Source organism: Tympanuchus pallidicinctus, unplaced genomic scaffold (genome assembly GCF_026119805.1).
Source record: "Tympanuchus pallidicinctus isolate F22 unplaced genomic scaffold, pur_lepc_1.0 scaffold29, whole genome shotgun sequence".
Classification (NCBI taxonomy): domain Eukaryota; kingdom Metazoa; phylum Chordata; class Aves; order Galliformes; family Phasianidae; genus Tympanuchus; species Tympanuchus pallidicinctus.
In genome coordinates this window covers 628099-650894 of record NW_026294746.1, presented here as the reverse complement: position 1 = coordinate 650894, position 22796 = coordinate 628099, and the positions used below count along the sequence as shown (strand labels likewise).

General features: G+C 54.3%; 1 protein-coding gene across 7 annotated transcripts in view; it reads right to left on the bottom strand.

Moving 5' to 3' along the window:
• Positions 1 to 22796, bottom strand: part of CHD5 (chromodomain helicase DNA binding protein 5) — a 27438-nt gene extending 4642 nt beyond the window's left edge. For 3 of the 7 annotated variants that reach the window (XM_052691487.1, XM_052691488.1, XM_052691489.1), the window contains exons 1-30: positions 22687 to 22796; positions 22073 to 22266; positions 18645 to 18821; positions 17784 to 17902; positions 17019 to 17257; positions 16672 to 16796; positions 14789 to 14912; positions 13314 to 13480; positions 12797 to 13015; positions 11730 to 11936; positions 11443 to 11654; positions 10421 to 10552; positions 9743 to 9851; positions 9054 to 9245; positions 8775 to 8975; positions 8250 to 8387; positions 7638 to 7759; positions 7078 to 7251; positions 6555 to 6696; positions 6236 to 6367; positions 5654 to 5771; positions 5054 to 5178; positions 4050 to 4281; positions 3835 to 3960; positions 3550 to 3722; positions 2449 to 2623; positions 2042 to 2128; positions 1768 to 1856; positions 1442 to 1575; positions 1153 to 1297 (exon numbers count right to left, since the gene is read on the bottom strand). In XM_052691487.1, coding sequence (XP_052547447.1) covers positions 1153 to 1297; positions 1442 to 1575; positions 1768 to 1856; positions 2042 to 2128; positions 2449 to 2623; positions 3550 to 3722; positions 3835 to 3960; positions 4050 to 4281; positions 5054 to 5178; positions 5654 to 5771; positions 6236 to 6367; positions 6555 to 6696; positions 7078 to 7251; positions 7638 to 7759; positions 8250 to 8387; positions 8775 to 8975; positions 9054 to 9245; positions 9743 to 9851; positions 10421 to 10552; positions 11443 to 11654; positions 11730 to 11936; positions 12797 to 13015; positions 13314 to 13480; positions 14789 to 14912; positions 16672 to 16796; positions 17019 to 17257; positions 17784 to 17902; positions 18645 to 18821; positions 22073 to 22266; positions 22687 to 22750 — 4593 coding nt within the window. In that variant the 5' untranslated portion in view covers positions 22751 to 22796. Of the gene's footprint in view, positions 1 to 1152; positions 1298 to 1441; positions 1576 to 1767; positions 1857 to 2041; positions 2129 to 2448; positions 2624 to 3549; positions 3723 to 3834; positions 3961 to 4049; positions 4282 to 5053; positions 5179 to 5653; positions 5772 to 6235; positions 6368 to 6554; positions 6697 to 7077; positions 7252 to 7637; positions 7760 to 8249; positions 8388 to 8774; positions 8976 to 9053; positions 9246 to 9742; positions 9852 to 10420; positions 10553 to 11442; positions 11655 to 11729; positions 11937 to 12796; positions 13016 to 13313; positions 13481 to 13664; positions 13739 to 14788; positions 14913 to 16671; positions 16797 to 17018; positions 17258 to 17783; positions 17903 to 18644; positions 18822 to 22072; positions 22267 to 22686 lie in introns of those variants that run through there. The other 4 variants (XM_052691490.1, XM_052691492.1, XM_052691494.1 and 1 more) reach the window with 4 other exon arrangements.

Below are 22796 nucleotides of genomic sequence, written 5' to 3'. Positions count from 1 at the left end.
GCAGCAGAGCAGCAGCAGGCCAGCCCCATCCAGGGCCGTTCCTACGCCCACCACCCCAGCTGGCACGCTTTGCTGGGCAGCAGCTCCCAGTGCCCATGCCCTGCTGCTCTGCAAGCTCCCAGCCTCAGCAGCACCTCCAGCAGCAGTGCTGCCTGCCCACGGCAGCAGACATCACAGTCCCACAGAAAGCCTCCTGTCCCCCACAGGTCCACTGCTGCCGTGCTGGATGTAAGGGAGAGGCACTGAGTGTGGGTGGCAGAAGGGCAGCATGCGAGTGACCGTGCTGGTGCCACGTGAAGCCTTGGCAGGCATGCAGGGTGAGCTGTACCCTAGGGGTGCTCATGCAGTGAGTTCCCTGGCCCCGAGGGCTTCATGCCTCCATCAGAATGCTCTTTGCTTCCTCTCCACTTAAACTCCAGCGCTGGGGCCTCTCTGCTCTCTTTCACAGAGCCTCTCCTGCACACCCCATTCCCTAGGCTGCAATTGCTCACTCTCCCTACCCAGCAGAGTAACAGTCAGTGCTCAAGACACAGCAAAATCAGGTGCCATCACTCTCAGCATCTGCCCTTTCCCACTGCCACACTGGAACCACTAATGGTCTTCCCGGGGCAACTCTGAGTGCCACACTTGTCAATACATGGATTATGAGGAGAGGATCTCCTTGCAAGACAGCTGAGGATTCTTCCATACACCTAACTGCCAGCATCCTTGGTGCCCAGCACATGCCTGGGATTAGCAACACAATCAATAATTACTCAGACCCAAATCAAGCCCAAACGTCTCTCTGAAAGACATGCTTTGGTTCAACAAGATGCTGGGCACAATGCAAGACTCGGCGAGTGGAAGTCTCTGGCCTGTACAGCACAGGAGGTCTGAGCAGCTTCCTGTAATGGTCCCACCAGAAATGAAAAGAATGAAAATCCAAGAATTTTTAGAAGTTAAAAAATGTGATTTTGCCATGATTTTTTTTTGCCAACCGTGCACTTCTACCTCCAGCTGACCCACATCACGGCAATACCACAGACGTAGCCGTGCACCAAGTCTTGGAGATTCAATAAGGGAACCCCTGGCAAGGAGGCGTTCAGCAGCTCATGAAACCCCCGAGCGTGCAGAACATCCCTGAAGGGCACACGTGAGACTTTACTCACCCACCTTCTTCCTTACTAGCGACATCACTCCGATCCGGGTCAGCACGTGCTGCCGCGACAGCCCCTCCCGGGGAACCCCGTCAGCAAAGGTCTCAGCACCGTCTGCTCCAGGTTCACACAAATGCCGCATGAACAGGGAGACGTAAGCCCTGCCGAAGGAAAGCAGGAGCTGCCTGCAGCTTGGACTGCTGAGCGCCTGCTTCCGCCAGAGGCCGGGGGCAGAGCTTGGCCCTCGGGCACACGGCGTCACGAAGCTGCGTGCCATCATGAACCCTGGTGCCTGACCGCAGTACCTGAACTCCTTCTCGCTCTTCCCTCGCAGATCCCTCACCAGCCAGTGGGAGTTGAAGGCGTCCTGGGGCGGCATGCCCCACCGCATGATGGCGTTCAGGAAGGCCTTGCGCTGGCGGGCATTGAACCCGAGAACCTGCAGGGAGCAGAGGTTGGGAGGCCTCAAAACGACGGCACCTCAGAGATGGCACCTCAGAGCCTCGCGGCTGCTACGAGTCCTGAGCCGGGACTGATGCTGGAGAGCAGCTGGAGAGCTGGGACTGCTGGAGAGCAGCACGCAGCGGACCAGACGGGCAGGGGACATGCGCTGGCCACTGCTGATGCTCACCTCAATATTGCCCCCAACTCTTGCCAGCAAAGGAGGGAGAGGTTTGTCCCGGTCACTCTTCAGCTGTCTCCGTGATTGTCTTCTGCCACCTAGAGTCACACAACCTATGTGACAAACGCAGCCAGCAGGGCAAAGAATGCCTCCCTCAGAAGCAAGGGGGTCCCCCCAGCCCAGACCTTCCTGCTGCATTCAAGTGCCAGCCCCAGTCTCAGGCCACCACTGAAGTTCCTGCAGAGTACACTGCAGAGCACTAAGTTCATTAACTCACTCTGACCTTCTGGTCTTTCTTCAAAGTCTTCATCTTCGTCCTCAGAGCCAATGGAGTACTCAGACTGGTTGTCAGAGAGCTCGTCCTGCCACTCTGCAGACCACAAGGAGACAAAGTCAGGAGAGAACCCTGCAGGTTTGCCTGAGGGGGACAGCAGGAGCCCTGAGTCTGCCTCCAGCGTCCAGTACCAGGCAGCCAGAGAGAAAGGCACAGCAATAAACAGGAAACCAGACCCAACTTTTCCATTATTGTTATTAGTTTCCTGTACTGAAAAAAAAAAAATCAGAATATTTTGCCCACAGACAGGTTTTTCCTGAATTCTCCCAAGGAGAGATATAGAATAAAAGAACAAAAATCACAGAGCCTGCTCCCAGACTTGAGTCCTAGCAGGAGCCAAGCAGTCAAAGCCATACCTTGGTCCTCCTGTGAGGTATCATTGTAATTGACCTGCTTGCGGATTCTCTTCCCCTTCCCCAAATTCCTGGCCAGATCTTCCTGCTGCTGCTCATAGTGATGCCGCAGCAGCTTCTCCCAGTAGTCAGGGTCCACATTCTCCTCTTGTTTGATGATCTCACGTTCCACCTCTTCCTGCAAATAAAGAAAACAAAAAAGGCTTGAGATAAGAGAGCTGCAGACCTCCCTGCATCACACTGCTGCATGTCTTCTAACTGCACTCCAGGGAAGAGGGACGGAAGGAGAGCGCTGAGACACTTGCTGGCAAGCAAGATCTTCTGACATGCTTTGCCCACCCTGCGGTGTGCCTCCTCCACCCTGCTCTACATGTATGTACACACCAAGTCTCACTTTCACCCAAATGTACTGACCTCAGTGCACGGTTACCAAAGGGCCAAGACAACACCCCATCCTACACCTAGAAATAGCTGCTGAGAGCACTACCACCCATCCTGCCCTGCAGAGCCTGTGCTCACAACGAGGAACAACTACAGATCTGCAGAGATTTCCCAGAATAGCAGCCCACTGTCGGCTCGAGAGGCAGACAAAGGAAGTCTCTTAGCTACAGGGAGAATAAATGACAGCAGCACAGCACATGAGCAGTGCCATGCCCTGCTCCCAGTATCCAGGGGAGCAGCCTTCAGAAGGGCAGAACAAAGTACCAGAAGAGCAGTGTTGCAGGGAAGGGACCCAGCCTCAGAAATAGTATCCATCAATGGGGCCATTTCACAGCTCCTCAGGTCACTTGAGATCCGGACCATCAGCACCTGGGTATCATTACTGCTTCCATCCCAAACAACAGTTCTCTACAGTCTCCTTTTTTCAATAGGAAAAACGGGTTCAGAGAAACCCAAGTGCCACCGAGCATTCGCCATAGGTCAGCACCACACTCAGCCACTGCAGTCCTGCTGGCTGCACCATCACTGCTACCATCAGCAAAGAGCAGGGAGGAGCACTGCCCTGCAGAGAAACACCCACAGGAACAAGAAAGGCAGAGGAAGGAGCGCAAACAGGGACATACAGAGAGATGTGATTATAAGACATGATACTGATCACATTACCACACCATCCTCTTCTCTCACAACATACTGGGCCACTTTAAAGGAGCTGAGATACTCGTTCATGTTCTGCAGCTCCGTGTCATCAGTCGCGTCCTGGTTTCGGTCCAGAAGCTTAGAGATAGCAGCATCATCATAGTGGATCACACTGCTGTCATCCACGTCCTTACTGTCACCTGGAGAGCAAAGCAAGGGGAACAGAAAGCAAATCATACGGCGTGCTCCCAGAGCCAGGCAAGATCAGGCTGGACGCAGGGCCAAGTCGTCCCAGTAGCGGGGGCCACAGACCTGGTGGGGTGCCACCGTGCTTTTTTTTCATGCCAGGAGTCACTGCACCCCCTTTGGTGGACAGCGTGTCAGAGAAAGGGGTGACGGCGTCCGGCATGGTGAGCCGCTGTCCCTGAGACACCATGCCTGCAAGTGGAAGGCACAGGAATGAGCCCCTGCGGCTCCAACAGGGACTGCCTTTGCCCAAAGCATCTCCAGCTCCTTCCCGGCCCGACCTTCCACATCATCCTTGAAGAGCTCTTCCGTCCCAAACTTCAGGATGTCATCCAGCTCCTGCTTGGTCATGGAGCCTGACTTGGAGCCAAGCCCGGGACGGACCACCAGGTGGGTGAGCATCATCTTCCTTTTGGCCACCTGGGTGATGCGCTCCTCCACAGAGGCTCTGGTCACAAAGCGGTAGATCATCACCTTCTTGTTCTGCCCGATGCGGTGCGCTCTGCTGAACGCCTGCAGGCAGAGGACATCACTGCAGAACAGCCAACGCAACACAAACAGGAATGTTTGCAGTCCTGGACCCCCTCAGCCAGAGGCTGAACTCAGCCTTCAGGCTGCTCTGGGGCAGCGGAGCCAGAAAGGCTCCTCAGAGCCAACTTTACACTTCTCCTTCCCCCTCCTCTGACTACAGGCCTCTAACTGAAAGGCCTGAATGCAGTGCAGAAAAGCTCCTCCCAGGAATCCTCTGGCTGCAGACTGCCCAGGCCCTGACTTCTCCATCACGCCCTGTACCAGCACCTCCTCTTGCCTAGGACTCAGGGAAAGGAAACGCTCACACAAACGGACCGTAACACTGTGAGTAACTTTAGAGAGGACCTTCCCTCAATCAGAAAGGGAAAAGCATGTCCTCTCTTTTCCATTACTCTTAGAGGCATTTGCTGCTCAAGCTCCCCAGCTGCCATTTGCCACTGGCAATCAGTCCTTAGACAGGGTCTGCCACAGCTCTTGGAAATGGAAGTAGAAAGCCCCCAGAACAGGAAGGGACACTAGGTTGCAGACAAGCAGCAGGAGAAAGCCAATTTTAAGTGCCAGTCCACCCCTGCATTGCAGACAGGCCAGGATAAGGCCAGTAGAGGTGTGAAACTGGCTCCTGAACAGAACTGTGTCCTGCAAACCGCAGGAATGCTCAGCAGCTCTCAAGAGGAGAGAGCTCATGTCACTGGCAGATTGCACAGAGGGCTCATCCATACTTACTATACTGGAAGGAAAAGAAAAAGTAATAAACCTGGATGTCATTGTGGGGATTCCAGTCAGAATCATAAATAATGACTGTGTCAGCCGTAGCAAGGTTTATGCCCAGACCACCAGCACGGGTAGAGAGGAGAAAGCAGAACTGCTGAGCACCAGGAGCTGAGAAAGACAAACCCACAGGTGGCAGAAGGTGAGACAAAGAGGAGCTGGGCTTATTTGGAAGGGTGTAGCACGATGTTTTAGTTATAAAACATCAGGGACCACCAGTGTAAGCCAAGAAGCAACAGCAGGGAAGACAAAGGGTAAAAACACATCACTGCCTGGAAAGCAATCACTGGAGAAAATACAGCTCCAGGTCTGAAAGGGAAGCTCTGAGGCCTCAAAGGGAAATGCAGGAGTCTTTCAAGCCAAACAGCCTGTCACTACACCAGGCTGGGGTTTATTGTGTGAAACACCCGGAGGGGCTTAACATGCCAGGAGCAGCCCTGCATCATGCCAGGGCTCTGGGCTTCAGCACACTGCCCTCCAGGTGTGCACAGAGCCCCCACAGCGCCCGACCCCTCTGCAGGCTGATGCAAGTTGGCCCAGCACACACAGCCCACCGCCACGCGTGGCAAGGAGGAAAAGCACGTACCATTGAACCTGTCAATGGCTTCCTGGCGCAGGCCTCCAGTGATGCCCCCATCGATGCGCTCGTACTTGTAGCCCTCGTACTCCAGGAAGTCCTCCAGCAGGTCCAACATCTTCGTCATCTGAGGGGTGAGGTGTGAGCAGCCCTGCACAGAACTCACCAAAGCCTGCCCAGGGCTGGGGGTCACGGCCCCACGGCACGCACTGCAGCCCCCCCCGTTCCTCGGGGATGGCGCTGCCATGGCTGTGCTCACGCCCACAGCAGCCCTGCAAACCAGGGCATCACTCATATCTCGTCCTCCAGAGGCAGCTTTACCAACATTAAGGAATTGGGTCTGAGCAGCCCGCCCAGGAGGGGAGCACTACTGCTGTTCTCTCTCTTTTATCTGCAGATAAGAAGTGGTTTCAAACATTTCAGGGATACCCTCAGGAGAGGAATGGCTCATCCCCCTGACTGCTGAGGCACCCAGCTGTGACACGAGCTGGCAGCAGCTCTTCCATCTATCCGTGTCTGTACCTAACACAGAACTCTCATACAGAACCAAGTCCTTTAGCAGTTTATCATCAGCCCTTCCCCGTTGCACACCTGGGAGAAGATCAGAACTCTGTGACCTCCATCCCGTAACTTCTTCAGCATCTTTTGGAGCAGCATCAGTTTTCCAGAAGACTTGACCAAAGAATTCCCATCATAGGATCCATTGGGCAGAACCGGAGCCTCCTGTGAAGGATTGTGGTTAACTTCTTCAGGAAGGTCACGGAGAAAGTCACATGCATTGCAAAGGCAAGGATTGATATCAAATCACTCGCACCAAAACCTGTGCTTTTCACTTGGAAACAATCCCCACTGACAGACTGCACACACACTACTCTGCAAAATGTCTCTGTGGTGCATGCAGTTCACGTACCACAGCGGCCACAGGGAAGAGGTATGGATGGTTACAGCACTTCTTCAGGTCCATCATGATGTTGAGCAGTGAGACCTGATTCCCTCCACCTTTCGAGTTCAGGGCTTCAAAATTCCGTGTTAGTATGAACTTGTAGTACTTCCTGTATGAAGGGGAATGGGACAGACACTGGCATTGCGGGACTGCCACAAATCATCACATAAACATCAACAGAGCTTCAAAAGGGATGTCTGGTATGGGGACTTCTCTTTAGGTACTGGTTCAGCTTCCCCAGGCTGGGGTCAGGTCTGTTCAGCTGTCCTGAGGGAACCACAGCCCCAGGAAGCAGGATTGCTCAGTGCCCAGCAGGCAGGAGTGCAGCACACATCAGTCGCTCCCTGCAGAGCAGCCAGCACTGCGCAGAGCCCACCTGAAGGGGCTGAGCACTCCCCAGGAGCACACAAAGGACTTCAGCCCTGCTGCACCACAGATGGGGGGAAGTAGCAGCCAGGTGCAGCCCACCACCACTTTTGCCAGCACTCACTTCTGCATCTGGCTCAGCTCCACTCTGACAATCAGCTCCGTCTTGGCCGGCATGTTCTTGAACACGTCTGCCTTGAGCCGGCGCAGCATGTGGGGGCCCAGCAGGTCATGGAGCTTTTTGATCTGGTCCTCCTTGGAGATGTCTGCAAACTCCTCCAGGAAGCCCTCCAGGTTACTGTAAAAGCAGCCACAGACACACAGCGCTGAGTGGAACGGACGCACCGGGATAAAGATGTTTGTTTCTGTAGGACTCGAACACAAAGCCCTCAGGGCACGCAGTGAAGTAACACTCCTGTGCCTGAGCAGAGCAGGAGCCAGGCTGATAGCCAAGGGAAATTGAATATGCCAGTAAGAGGTCTGAACAAGTTGCCCAAAACACCATTGCCTCCTCAGAGAGAGGAAGGAGCAGGGCAGATCTCAGCCCTCATCCACAAATCTCCGCAGTGAGAGGAAGGCAATCTCTACCTGCAGGGCCTGCAGCGCAGTGCTCCACGTGAACAAAATCTGAGCTGACCTTACACATTCACACAACTGTTAGAGCTGGGAATCTGTGCAACTTACTTAAACCTCTCGGGAGTCAGGAAATTGAGCAGGTGGAAGAGCTCTTCCAGGTTGTTCTGGAGTGGAGTCCCAGTAAGCAGTAACTTGTAATCGATCTTGTAACTGTTTAATACCCTAAAGAACTTGGAAGTGATAGCAAGTTGTGATTATGCACTTACACAAAAACAAAACAAAGCAATGCAGTGTGCATTCTACTTGAAAAGCACTGGTGGTTTCCCCTTCATTTAGAACAAACAACCTTGCATCTCCTGCATGCAGAGCTGGAGCAGTGAACACAAAGCACACGAAGCTCCTGACTGCACTGAGCGCTTCCCTCTCTCTCTGCTGGCTCCACATTGCCACAGGGGCAAGCAGAGCTCTTCAGCCCAAGCTTCATCCAGCACCAGGCACCAGCCTGTGGGCACCACTGCCAGGATGGCACACGGATCACTGCTGGTGCCCAGAGGGCATTAGGGAGAACAACCCCACCAAAATGCAGCCTCAAGCACAGCCTGAGCAAGCTGAAGACATCTTCCGACTCCCAGGCAGGAAAAAACAGAGCACCAAACCAGCTGTGTGACAACAGCTACAGCAGCGGGCTGGAAGAACGGCTCACCAACACCTGCCACCTACTTTGGACTGGTTGTTCTTCAGTCTGTGTGCTTCGTCCACCACCAGACAAGCCCACTCAATGGAGCCCAGCACCGCCTGGTCTATGGTGATCAGCTCATAAGAGGTGAGCAGGACGTGGAACTTGATCTGGGCTTCCTTCTGGAGAGGCAGAAGAAGAGAAAAGTCAGGATAGAAGACAGCAGAGAAGCGGAAAGCCTCCACGTCTGGTGATGCTGTTTGTGACACTGGTTCTAACCCAAGGAGAAGACTGGGGGCTGCTTTGACTGCATGGCACCGGCAGCAGGGCTCGAGCACGAATCACACCAGAAGATCTGAACATCATAATTAAGCACGGAACTACAGAAACAGAAAAGGGCCTGGCAGAAATCTTCAGATTTCATAAACCTTCTGCATCTAAACGAGGTCAGCTTCTCTGGAAAAGAGCTGATCAGAGACCTAAGCAACATCCCTCTCTGGGTCGAATTCTGCTCTCTCTCCTTCCTACTCCTGGTCGAAAGCAAGGCAGCACGCAGACTTAGCTCCCACCTTCATGCGGAACACCTTCTTGCCGCTGCGGATGGCGTTGTCTTCAAAAGAGAACTCATTCTCCCGGATGACCGAGCGGCTCTCCTTGTCCCCAGTGTAGGTCACGACATAGAAGTCGGGCGCCCACATCTCAAACTCTCGCTCCCAGTTGATGATGGTGGAGAGCGGGGCGCTGACCAGGTACGGCCCCTTGGAGTGGCCCTGCCCAGGGAGACAAAACCCACATTGCTTGCTCCGTACCGCAGTCTGTGCGGCGCACAGCCATCACAGGGTGCTCACCTCCTTGTACAGGGAATACAAGAACACAATGGTCTGCACAGTCTTCCCCAGTCCCATCTCATCAGCCAGGATCGTATCAGTGCCTTGGGCCCAGGAAAATCTCAACCAGTTGAGCCCTTCCAGCTGGTAAGGATGCAGCGTGCCTCCTGTGGCATCAATGTACCAAGGCTGCTTGTCAAACTTAACCGTAGGCTGAAGGAAAAGACACAAGGCAGTAACCAACTCCCTCCTGTTTCTCTGCAGTCAATCACGCTCCTCTTTAGATCAGTGACACAGAACAGCCCCATAAGAGGTGCAGATACTATCCACACCACAGCCCTGCCCGCAGCACAGGCTTCTCTGTGTGCCACCACAGCAGCCCTGAGCAGGATGGCACCTGGCAGCCTCCTTCCCTCGTGCTGGAAAAGTCTGCAAGGCCTCTCACAGCACAGGCCCAGCTCTCCACTTGCACGTCGCATACACAAAGGTTTGGGGAAAGAAGACCCCAGGGCCCCCCTTCAGAACTGTCCTCTTGGATCTCAACCATGGCTCCAGAAAACGGACTGTTATCCCCCATGCACAGGGTAAAGCCATCCCATAACTTCACATGAAAACCAGTCCCTGAAGGAACTAGAGAAGAGAACCTTACCAGACTGACCAAGCTCTGTGTGAGCTCATACCTTCATTCTGCCCCTGCCATTCTTACTTACATCAACAAGAGGAGTTTCCGGAGGCTTTTCTAGCTTCTCCTCTTTCAGCTTTTTCCCCTTCTTGTTCAGCTTCTTCAGAGGACGTGTGTCCTCCCCCAGCATCAGCTCCCTGAAACAGTGAACATGCGTTAGGAGAAAGCAGACAGACACTCCTCTCCGTGTTTCCAAGCCAGGGGTTAGAAATGCCTCCCAAACTCTACTGCCTCTTTCCCCACAGGAGCTTTTCTGGCCCAGTTCCCATGGGCACTCATGGAGCATTAATTATCCCCTTCCAACAGTTCATGCAACAACATCCAAAATAAAGGACAGCAATCTCACAGAATTAGATTTTTCCCCGCAACACACACCAGCATAACACCACAGAGCCTCCCCGAAGCATAGCAGAATACATGGAGGGGAAGGGGAGCAGAGCTGTAAAACAACCAGCAGACAGCATTTCAAAGCAGCCCTGGAGTGGTGGAGCATTTCAGGAAAGACTTCATCAAGACCTGGCTTTCAGGAAGAGCTCATATCTGCTCTCTGTACTGAGGTCCCTGCAAGTGGTTCCAGTGTGTGCTCAGAAGGGCAATGCCTACAAACCAGTTGGCAAAGCCCAAGCAGGCTGCAGCAGCTCTGCAGGACTCTGCCCCAGGCTGCAGCACGCACCAGCCCTGCTCCCACTGCCTGGCCGCCCCTTACCTGTGATTCCAGTAGAGGAGCTTGAGGTTTTCATAGTATGGGATGTCTATCTCATCAATCTCCCAGGTGCACTGGTCATACGGCAGATCTTTCCACTTGATCAGATAATGGATGTCCCCCTTTTTATCAAAGCTGTAACACATGCAGCATAAAACACATCAATGACATCAGAACAACCTGATGACAACAGCCTGAGCCTGGACTACACCACACTGGCACAAAGTTCATTTTGAAATGAAAATCCCTTGAGAAAATGAACCCTACATACAACTTGGCATGCCAACTCTGCAAAAACCCAGGAGAATCACACAGGGGAGGGCTGGAGATCAGCCCCTGAGAAGCTGTTTGTATGACAGAGCTCTGCCTCTCTGTAACGGTTCACATATATGTATGGACTGCTGTCAGCCAGGGGTGGAGACTGCATGTCTAAGGGCAACAAGTCCTATTTTACCAGCACTGGATGAAGACCAGACTCCACTTCCTTTCTTTTTTCTGTAGCATTTATTACTCTGTGAAGTTTTAACCACGCCGAAAAATGAACAAACACACTGCAGAGGCCAATTATGTACCTATGATGAGCTAAACCTCGCCTTGCTAGCAGAAAATGCAAAGCTTGCAGGAAAATTAGCTAGCTAGCTTTATTTGTTTTCTGTCAAGTGGACTCCAAGTAACGTCGTCACTTGAAATTTCAAGTTGCCACCTGAAATGCAGGGATTCAACAAAAAGGTGTCTTGATGTGAAAGAATAAAAAATACCAGCACTGCAGATCTCCTGTGCAGGGCATTTCTTCTGCACAAAAGAAGTGCAAATGTCAAGACTTCAGACCAGAGCAATGCACTTGTTCCAACTGCTCTCCTCGGGCACAGTTCTGTCGGCATCAGGGAGAGTTTAGGCAGCTCTTGGGCTCACGCCGCAGGTCTCAGCCCCTTTTCTCCCCTACCAAGGTCACTCTGTGCTCACACCTCCTGGGCACCCTGGCTCACGCCCTCCTGCTGCCCACCCACACATCTCCCAGTCCCCACCTGTGGTTCAGGATGCGGTGGATCATCATCCACTCGGGCTTGATGCCATAGCGGTAGAACCGCTCCTCCATCTTTGCGTAGTGAGGGTCCTTGTTCTTCCTTTTCTCCCTCTGGCTGTCCTCGTCTCCAGAGCCATAATCAAAGGCCGGCGGCTCGTCCATGTCGTTCTTCCTCTGGTAGTTGCGGTACATCACGGTGTGGTAGAGCTCCAGCTGCGGCAGGACGGAGCCGCGTCAGCCCTGGGCTGCCGGGAGGCGCCGGGGGCGCTGCTCCAGCCCTGTGCTCACCTGTAGCTCCTTGACCCAGGAGCAGTGCCAGTAGGAGAGCCCTGCCCACTTGACGAAGAACTCACGCTCTGGGATGCCCTCCAGCACCTTCGGCAGCGGCAGAGCCAGCTCCGCATCTGGGGCAGGCGGCACAGAGGGCGGCGGGGCCGGAGGCTCCTTCCAGGCCCAGTGCAGGATGCGCTGTACTTTTCCCTTCAAAGGAGGGCACTGAGGATGAAAAAATAAAAACACAAGAGCGGGGAGTTTAACACAAGCCCCGTCAGCTTCGTGTCCCACCCATCCCTCCCTGTGCGGAAGGCAGAACACAGTGACCACACTGCATCGCTGCATCCCTCGGCCCAGAGGCGCAGAGCCCGCAGGCTCTGGCAGGCAGGATGTGTCCCAGCCTGCCACAGGGAGGACAGACTGTAGGGCATGGGGGTCTGGAGGGCAGGGGACCCACACAGGCTGCAGCCAATCAGCAGTGAAGTGAGGGGGAAAGCAGCCAGGCCCCAGGCTGAGCCCATGCTGAGCCTGCTGCTGAGAGCAGAGGAGAGCACCCCAGGGAACCATGTGGGCTGGAATGAGCACAGGCCCTGACTGCACTTCACTCACCCTGCAAACAGGGTCAGCTGCCCTGGGCACAGCCGAGGCATTGCTCTGCTTTGCTCCCAGGAGAAGTTACTAGTTTGCTATTGCTAATTAGGCAGACAGAAATCAGGAGGTGAGGTGCATGGAGAGGACGAGGGCTGGGTGGTGCATCTGTGTCTGAGGAGAACTTCCATGACACCCCCTGAGGGGACAGGCTTTACCACTAGAGCAGGCTGAGCTCAATAAATGTTTCCTTATTTCCACATTTAATTGTCCAGCACAATTCAAGGCTCCACAAATCACACCCACCTCTGCAGCAAGCCTGCCTCAGGGGTAGAGCCCTCACTACACCGGGCATACATCAAATGGGACCTGCCAGGCAAACTAGAAGCAGGCAGGGAACACAGCAGCCTGCACAGGCAGCTGAGCCGCAGGGGACAGGCAGGGCCAAAGGGTGCAGGAGCATGGACAAGGTGACAAATGCAGGAAACACTCACTGTACAACGAGGGCAGAGCCATTCACCATTTGGGATTTCTGGCAGGGGTGGGTTCAGGCAGTGCAGGTGGTAAGAGGACGGGCACGTGTCGCAGCACAGCAGCTCCCCTCCATCCTTACAGACACGGCAGAACTCCATGTGGTCATCCTCCTCTTCTTCGCCACCTTCCTCCTCCTCATCCTCCTCCTCCTTTGGCTCCCACTGGATGCCCTCTTTCTCCTGGGGCAGTACAGCCAGAGTAAAGCTGAGGGGGACAGCAGCATCACCACAGCACTGAGGAGGCCCCAAGCCCAGAGCGGGATCACAAGAGGGAGGCACACTTCTGCACCCCACCCGTCCCCCTCACGTAGGCAATACACCAGCTCGACAGCCCAGGCCCAGCGCAGACAGTTAAGCGCTCCCAAGTACCAGCCCCAGCCTGACTGCATCTCCAGGCTCGGGCCAGAGTCTCCCCATCACCCAGACCCTCTGCCGGTGCCCCCTGCCGGGCAGCACTCCCCCCGGCACCCACACTCACGCAGTGTGGGCAGCTCCACTTGCCCTCGGGGGCTTTCTCCAGCTCGGGGTCCAGGCAGACGAGGTGGTAGGCACGCGGACAGGTGTCACACAGGATGATCTCCCCTCCCTGCTGGCACACCTCGCAGTAGTCCTGGTGGTCCGTCTCGTAGCCATCCCCTTCTTCAACTACAAGCAAGGGACAGATGCAGTCAGTGGCACAGCAGAGCCGCCGGCTCTCCCAAGACAGCTGCTCCTCTATGGTACAGTAAAGGAAAACGCAACATGTTTCACCTCGGCCCCTCCTGCTATGTCCCCCTGCCTCTCTGTCCCTCAGCATCACAGTTTATCTTTGCACACAGCATCATCTCACCTCTGTCTCTCTTTCTCTCTCCACACTGTATCATCCTTTGGTTCCTTCAGGCTCTCAATGGAGAATGCCAGAACCTGGAGAGGTTGCAAGGGAGGCAGTCAGAGAAACCTCCACAGACCCCAGCGCCAGCAAATGTTCCATGCAACAGTAATGCAGCTGAGGACCCTCCTCCTGGGACTGCTGCACTCTCCTTGGGCACTCGCTGGGTGCAGAACAGGAGCTCTTCCAGCTCCATGCCAAAAGAGGAGGGAAGGAAGGAGCGAGGGCCACGAGGCCCACACCTCACAGCAGGCAGAACGCTCGCCTCCAGCGGTCCCCGAGCACAGAAGGCGCCCTTTGGCTTCTCAAAAGCAAATCTCATCAGCAGAAGCAGCAGAAGCACAGTGTCTTGGTGCAGAGGGACCTCACCTCAACAGGCACGGAGGTGTCATTAACCAGACCAACACAGAGCCTCCACCACTTAAGGAACACGCACATCAAAGCGGCCCACAGCCACTCAGAGCCTGCCAGACACCTCTCACTGCTGCCCTCCATCTCCCTACGCCATCGCAGCCCCGGCCGGCCACCAACCACACATCTCACAGACAAACACCACCCAGCACTGCCTCGCCTGCAGCCAGCCCTGCTCCCCAGGAGCTGCGCCTCAGAGCCCCACGAATGCAGAACCGTGCCGCCTCAGGACAGAGCTGGGAGGAGCAGACATGCAGGAGGGTGGCAGTTGCCCGCCTGCCCACACTGCAGCCCAGTGCCCAAAGCACCACACAACACTGCAGCTGCCCTCCTGACACAGTGCAATCCACAACACAGAGCTGATCGGGGCAAGAGGAGCCCCGGGCCATGGAGGGAAAGGGGAGGATGGAGAGGCCCCGGCATCGGGCTGCTCCTTCACTGCCAGCAGTGCTGTGAAAAAGCACTACAGTAGAGTGTGCTTTCTGCAAGCCAACCAACAGCAGAGTCTGGACACCAAGAAAGCACCTCTCATCCCACACACACAGACAAGCACAGCCCTTCCTTGCCCACAGAATCAGTGCTGGACACTGCTTGGAACTGCAAGGACCGGGACAGCACCATCTCGAGAGGGAAATCCAAACAGAACAGGAGCAGAGTACAAAGAGATGGCCTACTCCTCTTTTTCTTTCTCCTCCTCTTCCCTCTCTTCCCCAGGCCAGCCGAGCACTCGGAGCGCACGGAGGAGCTGTTGATGCTGGCGCTGTCAAAGTCGGATTCCTCCCGCTCTTCCTCTTCACTCTGCAGAGGAGAAAACAGAACCACGCACTGTCCACGTGTTGGCACGCAGTCGCTTCCAGGATGTTCTGCTACAGAGCAGAGCTGAGCACCAGCAGTTGCATGAAGCCACGCAGGATCACCGACCAGCAGCTGAGCTCCTTGGGGCCCCCTCAAGAGGAGCACCGTAGGGCTCCCACAGGAACTGGCTGTTCAGGGCATCGGGAACGGTGGCAGGGCACCATTCCTGGCACTGGCAGCCAGGGTTCATAAGCCTGTGTCACCAGGCATTAGGAAGCAGGTAAATCTCCTCCATCAGATCGATGTTCCAGCCAGGCAATCGATCAGCACAGGCTACAGCAATTATCTCACACTGCTCAGCACAGCACAGAGGCAGTCAGCCGGGTTCAGCAGCACCACCGAGGTGCAGCCACTGAGCAAATCTCAGAGACATTTAAAATACATCAATCAGTGACTCGAGTTCACACTGCGTTTGCCTGTCAAGAGATGGGTTCTGGGTTTCCCTCAAAACAGAACAGGGTCTGAATTCTTATCCTGGAGGCCAGACTTGCACGCAAAGCCCCAGTTTGCCCTTGTGTGCTTAGCACTGTGACTGCAGGAGGAAGCCCAAGCTCCTCCTCAGTCTTAGAAATGCAAGTGCACAGATCTGGAACGCAGAATCATAGAATTGCAAGGTTGGAAACGACCTGCAAGACCATCCAGTCCAACCACCCTCCCATTCCTATCAGTACCACAAGCACTAAACCATCTCTCGTAGCTCCTCATCCAGGTACCCAGACAAGGGATGGACTTGCTGTGACGCGGGGCTGAGTGACTGCCCCAGCCTGCTCCTTCCTCTTCTACTTCTGATACACAGAGTTACTGACAAACTGGTTGTTATGTGAACAAGAGCAAGAGAGGCAGGGAACTCCAGCAAAGGTGAACTAATGGGACTTTGAGCAATACTATCAAGATCTGCAGGAGCACCATTCCTATTGAGTAGACATTCAGGAGGTTTGCTCTTTAAAATGCTGTGCTTTTGCCTGATATTTATACACTGACAAGAGTGCTGCATGTGAACTGCAGCAGAACCCTGCACTTCCTGCGGTGCTCAGCTGTCCCCGGGTCATGCTGCAGAGCCACAGATGCCAGGAGGCAAGCAATGGCAACTTAATTAAAGCATTTGATAATTCTCTTTGACATAAAGTTCAGCTGGAGTGCAAGCCCTGAAGAATTCCTTTGCAAACGAAATGTGAAATGATGGCATTCTCAACCTCATCGCTGAAAATAAACGTGATTATATGGCTTGAGCAGCAAACATGCCCAGATATGACATCTTTACCAACACAAGCCTGGATGCAGGTCTCTAACAAGGGATGAAAAATCACACTGAACAGAGACTGGCATCTCAAAGAGGGGCACCAATGAGGCTGTGGCATTTCTTTTCAGCAGCCTTCATCCAGGCTTCCTGCCACCCCCAACCAAAGACAGCTTGGCCCTTTCCTCAGATGGGACATCCTGACACTCTGAGGGCCATTGAGGGAAGGACGTGCTGCACGAGGCTGCAGGGCAGGGACCATGCAGAGATTTGTGACCCATGTTATCTCTAGAAGGCGAGAGGCACTGCAGGAGGAATAGGCAAGTTGGTAAGAACAGGGCAGTCCTGCTGCAGCAGCGCACGCTGCCCTGCAAAAAGGAGATTTCCAGGCAAAGGGAACTTGTCCTGGCTTTTCCCTGCTGCGCCCTTCCACACCCAAGGCCCCGCTCAGAAATGCACACTTACAGAGGAGCCCTTTTTCCTTTTGCTGGGGATTCCTCCAAACCGGAATTTTAGGCCTGCCATCTTTTTTCCCTTCCCCTTTTTCTTCCCATCTTTCGAGCTCTTGATTTTCTTCTTCACACCTGGGCCTGCAGGGACAAAAGGCTCGTTGTTCCACTGTTCCAAGAGTCCTTGGACTGCCAGCCCAGATTCAGTCTTGCGAGGAAATGGGAGAAAAAACTGGCAGAGGAGGAACACAGCTACCCTGGAACACAGGAGGGGACTGCAGCAAACTGCACCAGGGCTGAAATGCCAAATGCTGTCAGAAACAGGAGAACTTTCACAGTAAGCTCACTGTGCTCAGTACCTACCCTTGCCTTCCTTGGTTTTTGCCTTCCTGATGACAGGGGGCAGTGCAGGCTGCTGGGGACTGGCAGCCAGTGCTGGGGCAACCGTGACAGTCTCCACTGCTGCAGCCACAGCTGCTGCTGCTGCCGCCGCCGAGCTGCCCTTGAACGGGTTGTTGGCACTGAACTCTCGCCACTTGGCACCAAGCACAGTCATCATCTTGGACATGGGGATCTTGGGGTTCTTCTTGGCAATCAGAGGCCTGAAGGGTGGGGGAAAGGAAAAAAACACAGGTTAAAGGAAATGCACGCCTGCTCCTGCTTGTCACGTGCTGCAGGAAGGCTCTTTGAGTGCCAGCAGAGCGTGACTGACGGCAGCAGGTCGCCGTGGGGCACTGCTACTGGCAGCAGAAACCAGAACTTTGTTATCAAGGAGATAAAGAGGAGCCCGTGCTTAGATTCCTCAGACTGCTGTTGTGTGCTGAACACCTCATAACACAAGCCAAAATTGCTACTGTTCCTTATTTTTATCCCCTACAGCAACTTTACAAATAAACAAACACAAAAAATGGAATTGTGGAGAGCGGGCATGGGGGGAGAAGCAATCCAGTTGTTTTCCAGTCAATTATCCTGCAATTAAAATGGAGCCCAGAAGATCTTTCTTGTCATGGAGGGAGAAACAGTAAGGAGCTTGTGGAGTAAATTCTGCATCACAGCTTCAAGTTCTTATTTGAGTCACATAAATCTCAATCACTACCCAAGACCCCATTGATACCTATAGTTCTGTACCTGAGAAATTGGCTGAAAGCCTTGTAATTAGTAAGAGTGTGGTAATCTTCTTCTGAGAAAATGTAATCTACATCATCAAGGCCCCATTCTTCCATCAGCTGGGCTGAGCTCTTAGGCTCCTGCAGAATTAGAGAGACACTGTTGATGTGAGTGACAGCTCTGCAGACAAACAGTGTCTGCCACACACCCCACGTCAAACTCTCTCCCAAGTCAGCAACACACAGAGATTTGTTTCTGCAATATGAAAAAACAAAGCATGCACAAGTGCTTAATAAACTAATGCTTCCAAGAAGCAAATCAATACAGCGTCATCCAAATGCTCCTCATACCACACAATATAATGCAAAGCCTCCAAGGTTTCACGTCTCCAGGAAACACAATCTCTGTATCTAACAAAAATAACATGGGATCATGCTGGCCTTTCATCTGTCAGTAAAAATGCCAGGCTATGCTTGATTAGTCCACCACAGGCTGGGTTGCTGCTGGAATTGCAAATGCTTCATGGTTTTAAAAACAAAAACAACCACAAAATTAGCATTGTTATGGTGCTTTTCCATTTGTTTCAAATAAAACAAACCACTGCTTTCAGTAGTGCTTGCAGTACCACAAAAGGCACCGTGAGGAACTGAGCACACACCGCCAGGCCGCTCACTCGGTGTGCCTGATGGGGAGCACTGCGCTTCCACCTCCGCGCCCTGAGCAAAGGAACTTATCCATCAGTGCAGGGTGACTGACCACAATTACAGCTCTGCTCTCATTCAGTGACTCGCTGAACTGTGCACTCGGATGCCAGCAGGGACCTGGCCACACCATGAGATCTGACGTTTGAGCACCAGCTCAGGGAGAACAAATCTTTGGTACCTTTAGCCCCCCATCATCGTCATCCTCCTCTTCATCCTTCTTTTTCCGCTTGTTTTTTTTCTCCTTCTTTTCCTTCAGTTTTTTCTTTTTCTTCTTGTTGGGGGAATAGTCACTTCCTTCACTCTCAGATTTCTCCTCAATCTCCTCATCATTGTCTGATATCTCATCATTGCTCCCCTACAACAGAAGATGACAGTGGAGAAAGAGAAGCGCCTGCCCTCCCTCAGCCACAGGCACACAAGCAGATGCCCCTTCTGCCTCCATGTTGTAACACACTCCTCTGAAAGCATCAGAAAGCTGCAATACCACAACGTTCACATACCATCCTGATGTGCAGTAAACAGAAAGCCAGGACACAGCAAAGAAATGAACACGCGTATTAAAAACAGCCATACGGTAAAGCGATGAGCAACTCCTCTGAGAGGTGCTTAAACGTTCAGCTAGAGATCTTCAATTTTCAGACAGGTGAAACCTGAGTAACTTTTCTGATTGACATAACACACTGTAGTGTGTGGTGTCCCATCTCATACTTGCTTCTGGTTTTACAGTACAGTAACATTTTTCTACCACAGGGTGAACAGTTCAGAACCTAAAGGAAGAGGTCATCACTGGAGTCACTTGCATGTCTTACAGCTCACTAGACAGATGTTGAGAGACAGGCAGCCACGTGGAATTCCCACCAGGCATTTGGTCACAGCTTCAGCAGCAAGCAGAACCTCTCCAGAAAGGCCTGGGCCCTGCTGGATGGCTGACAGACGCAGTCAGTAGGGACCAGGCTTATGTACACACCAAGCATTGGAGAGCCAGAATTTAGGTTTCTTTCTGGGACAGACAGCGACTCGCTGCAACAAAGTCAACACCACCCTAACAAAAGCCACTGCTCGCGGGGCGGCTCACCCACGTTGCAAGAAAGACAGCAGCAGCCTCCCTGCACCGCCCTCCTCCCTACACCCTGCCCGCCTCTGGCAGCGGCCCGCAGGAGCCGCGCGGTTCAGCACCTCGGACAGCGCCGGGGCACGCGGACGCCCGGAGCTCCGCGCCGCGCAGAACCGACGGCTGCCCGCAGAGCCCCGGTTCCGCCCAGCGGCCATTGCTGATGTCGGGTCTTTTTTGGTTTGGAAAAAAAAAAAAGAGAGCTTTTCCTTTAGCAGTTATAATTTAGCGCTGAATAATTGGTTGCCGTGGCAACGACTGCAGTACAGGTTGAAATTCCCACTCTCCCTGCTTTCTCGCCTGATGAGGGCCTTCATCTACATATGCTGAGGTTCAAACCGCAGCCCGTTATTTTATGCAGATCTTTCTGGGGTTTGCAGCATCAAGCACTCAAGCACCAGAGCTTCAGCGAGCACTGCCACGAAAGCCAGAATGAGCTGCAGTGAGGCTGAACAGGCAAATTCCCATTTAAGAGCAACGCAGCATCACTTCTGCCACACGTCCCTGTGACAAAACCATGGGGCGTTGTGGGGTGAGGTCAGCCATGGTGTAAGCACCTGCATCACAGCACAGGTTCACAAAGCATCCCCACCTCTCCCTTCCTCTAATAGGAGGAAAGAGCTTCCTACACCCCAGAACCTCCAGGAAGACATTCAGGAAAAGAAAGCCCAAACTGAGGGTTCCCTTTTCTTTTACATCCTGACTGGGAACGCAGCCTGGGTGCTGGTCAGAAACACAGCTCACTGCCTACCCACAGCACTGCAGATCCTCACAGGCTTTGGTGGAAGACAGAACAACCTCTGACAGGCAGAACCAAGCCTGATTAACGCTGCCCACACAAAGCATCAATTAAAGAAGAAAACGCCCTTGACATCCATCCCGTTATTTTCCCCCCGCTCCCTGCAAGGAAGCAGTCGGACACGGCTCAGGCTGCACATGCTGCTCCCTTAGCCTCAGGCAGGCTGACGTGAATGGAGAACTGCCAGGAACGAACATACCACACGTTTGTATTTTATCTTTCCCCCATTAAAAAGCAGCACAGGAAAAAAAACACATCCCACGTTGCAAAATACACAGGAAGCGAGGCGGCCTGAGCCAGCTTTGTGTGGTATCTGCAGAAACAGAACATCACCATGGCCACGAAGGAGGGGAAAAGCCTCCTCCGGGCTTCTGCTCGCAGCTGCCAGGTCAAAGCATGCTGGAGTCAGTCAGGTCCTTTTACATACACAGCACATAATGCTCCTGTCGGCAGCAAAAGCACTTGGCTGTGCCACCTCATGCAGCCAATCTGCTCATACAAGTCCCAGAGGGAGTGGCAGCAATGACTGGAAGAGAACAGCATCACTGATCCCCTGCTTGCAAGGAAGGGGTGGGGATGCTTCTGGCTCTGCTGCGTAAGAACATCTGATGCTCATCTTCAGGCACAAATTTACTGGGGAAAGGTCTGAGGAACAGAGTTGCTCACTGCTCCTTCCCCACAGCGTCCGCCTGGTGCTCACAGCCCTCAGCCAAGACACAGCCAGTCCTCCAGAGCATGCAGGGACAGCCCAGCCACCTCCTGGGACACACGGTGGAGCCCAGGGCTGGGCGGGGGGTGGGAAGAACCACTCAGGTGCCATTAGACTCAAGGCCATGATGCCTCATCTTTGTTTTCTCATAAGACTCAAAAACTCTTCCACACACTGAATCCTGAGACCTCCCTAACCCGTCCTCCTTGCTGAATGTTGTTGTCAAGTGCAGCCCACAACAAAAACACCTACAGGTGGTTTCCTCATCCTGCATCCAGCATCCTCATCCTCACACTCCGCACCAGCTCACCGTGCAGCATGGGACACACAGAGCAGGGGAGTCAGTACAGAGAGAACAAGATGATGTGCAGATAACTCCCACAGCTGAGGACCATAACTAACATTTATTGCACACGTTTCCAGCATTGAAGGAAATACACCGAAAGGAACAGATTCTCAAAATGCCAGCAACCAGAACAAGGAAGGCTCAGAGCACAGATGGAAGTCTGCTCCTCATCTTCCATTACCTCGCTGTCACATCAGTGCCACACAGGCACAGCCTGCCTTCCTGGTGCAGTGCAGCGGGGTACAGACGTACCAGAGAACTGCAGGGGAGAGAGCAGCCCCCAGAAGGCACTGCAGGCACCCAAACCTCATGGGCTGGGAACCATCCCGGCGCTTTGTTACTACGCCCTGCACGCTGTAAGCTTCCGTACCATTCGTTTATTTGCACAACACAGCTAAAAGTCTCCACCAGGAACAAAAACAGTCAAGGAGAAACAGCACCCACCTCAGCAGATCATCGGAGCTGGACAAGAACCACCCAAACCCAATCCTCAGTCACCTCCCAGGGCCACGAGCATCCTGAGACACGGGGAGCTGCCCGTCCCCAGGTGTCCCCGCAGGCACTGGGTGCCCCGGGCAGCCCACCTCCACAGCACAGCTGGCAGGAACCCACCAGCCCTGTCCCAGAGCACGCAGCATTACCTCTTTCTTCCTCCTCTTGATTTTGGCCGCCTTGCAGTCTTTCAGCTTCTTGCATTTCTTTTTTTTCTGCGCAGCAACTCGCTCCTCCGCGAAAAACTCCTCCAGCCCTTCCAGGACCCCATCATCATCTTCTGAGGACGAGAAGGACAACTCACGTGGGCGGCCTCCCCGCGCACAGCTCAGCTTCGCCCTCCCTGCGCAAACCCGCAGCCGCTCAGCGCCGCGCCCTCGGAGGAGCGCCGACAGCCCGCGCCGGAGCTCAGCGCCCGGCCGAACCCACGGACACCGGGACGCGGCAGCACCGCCGGCCCCACGGGGCGAGCCGAGCGCCGCTTCCACCTTTACCTCGCACGGCTCCCGGCACGGCCCGTTAGAACGGCCCGCAGCGAGGCGTCCAACAGGCGTCGGCCGCACCGCGCGCCTTCCTCACCGCCCGCCCCTCATTCACACCCCGTCCTTCTTCAAGCCGCCCTCGGCGTCAACCGCGCCGCAGCGCAGCGTCGAGGGCCGGGAGGGCAACGCGGCAGCGCCCGTCAGACCCCGGCCCCGCGAACGGCGCGCACACGCCCGGCCCTCCCTTCCCCCCCCCTCCCCTCCTCCGCCCCGCCGCCCACCCGACACGTCCTCATCGTTGTCCGCCTCCTCCAGCAGCTCCTCGCCGGCCGCCGGGCCCCGCATGCCGGCCGGGCGCGGCCCCTCCGCGCCAAGATGGCGGCCGGCGGCC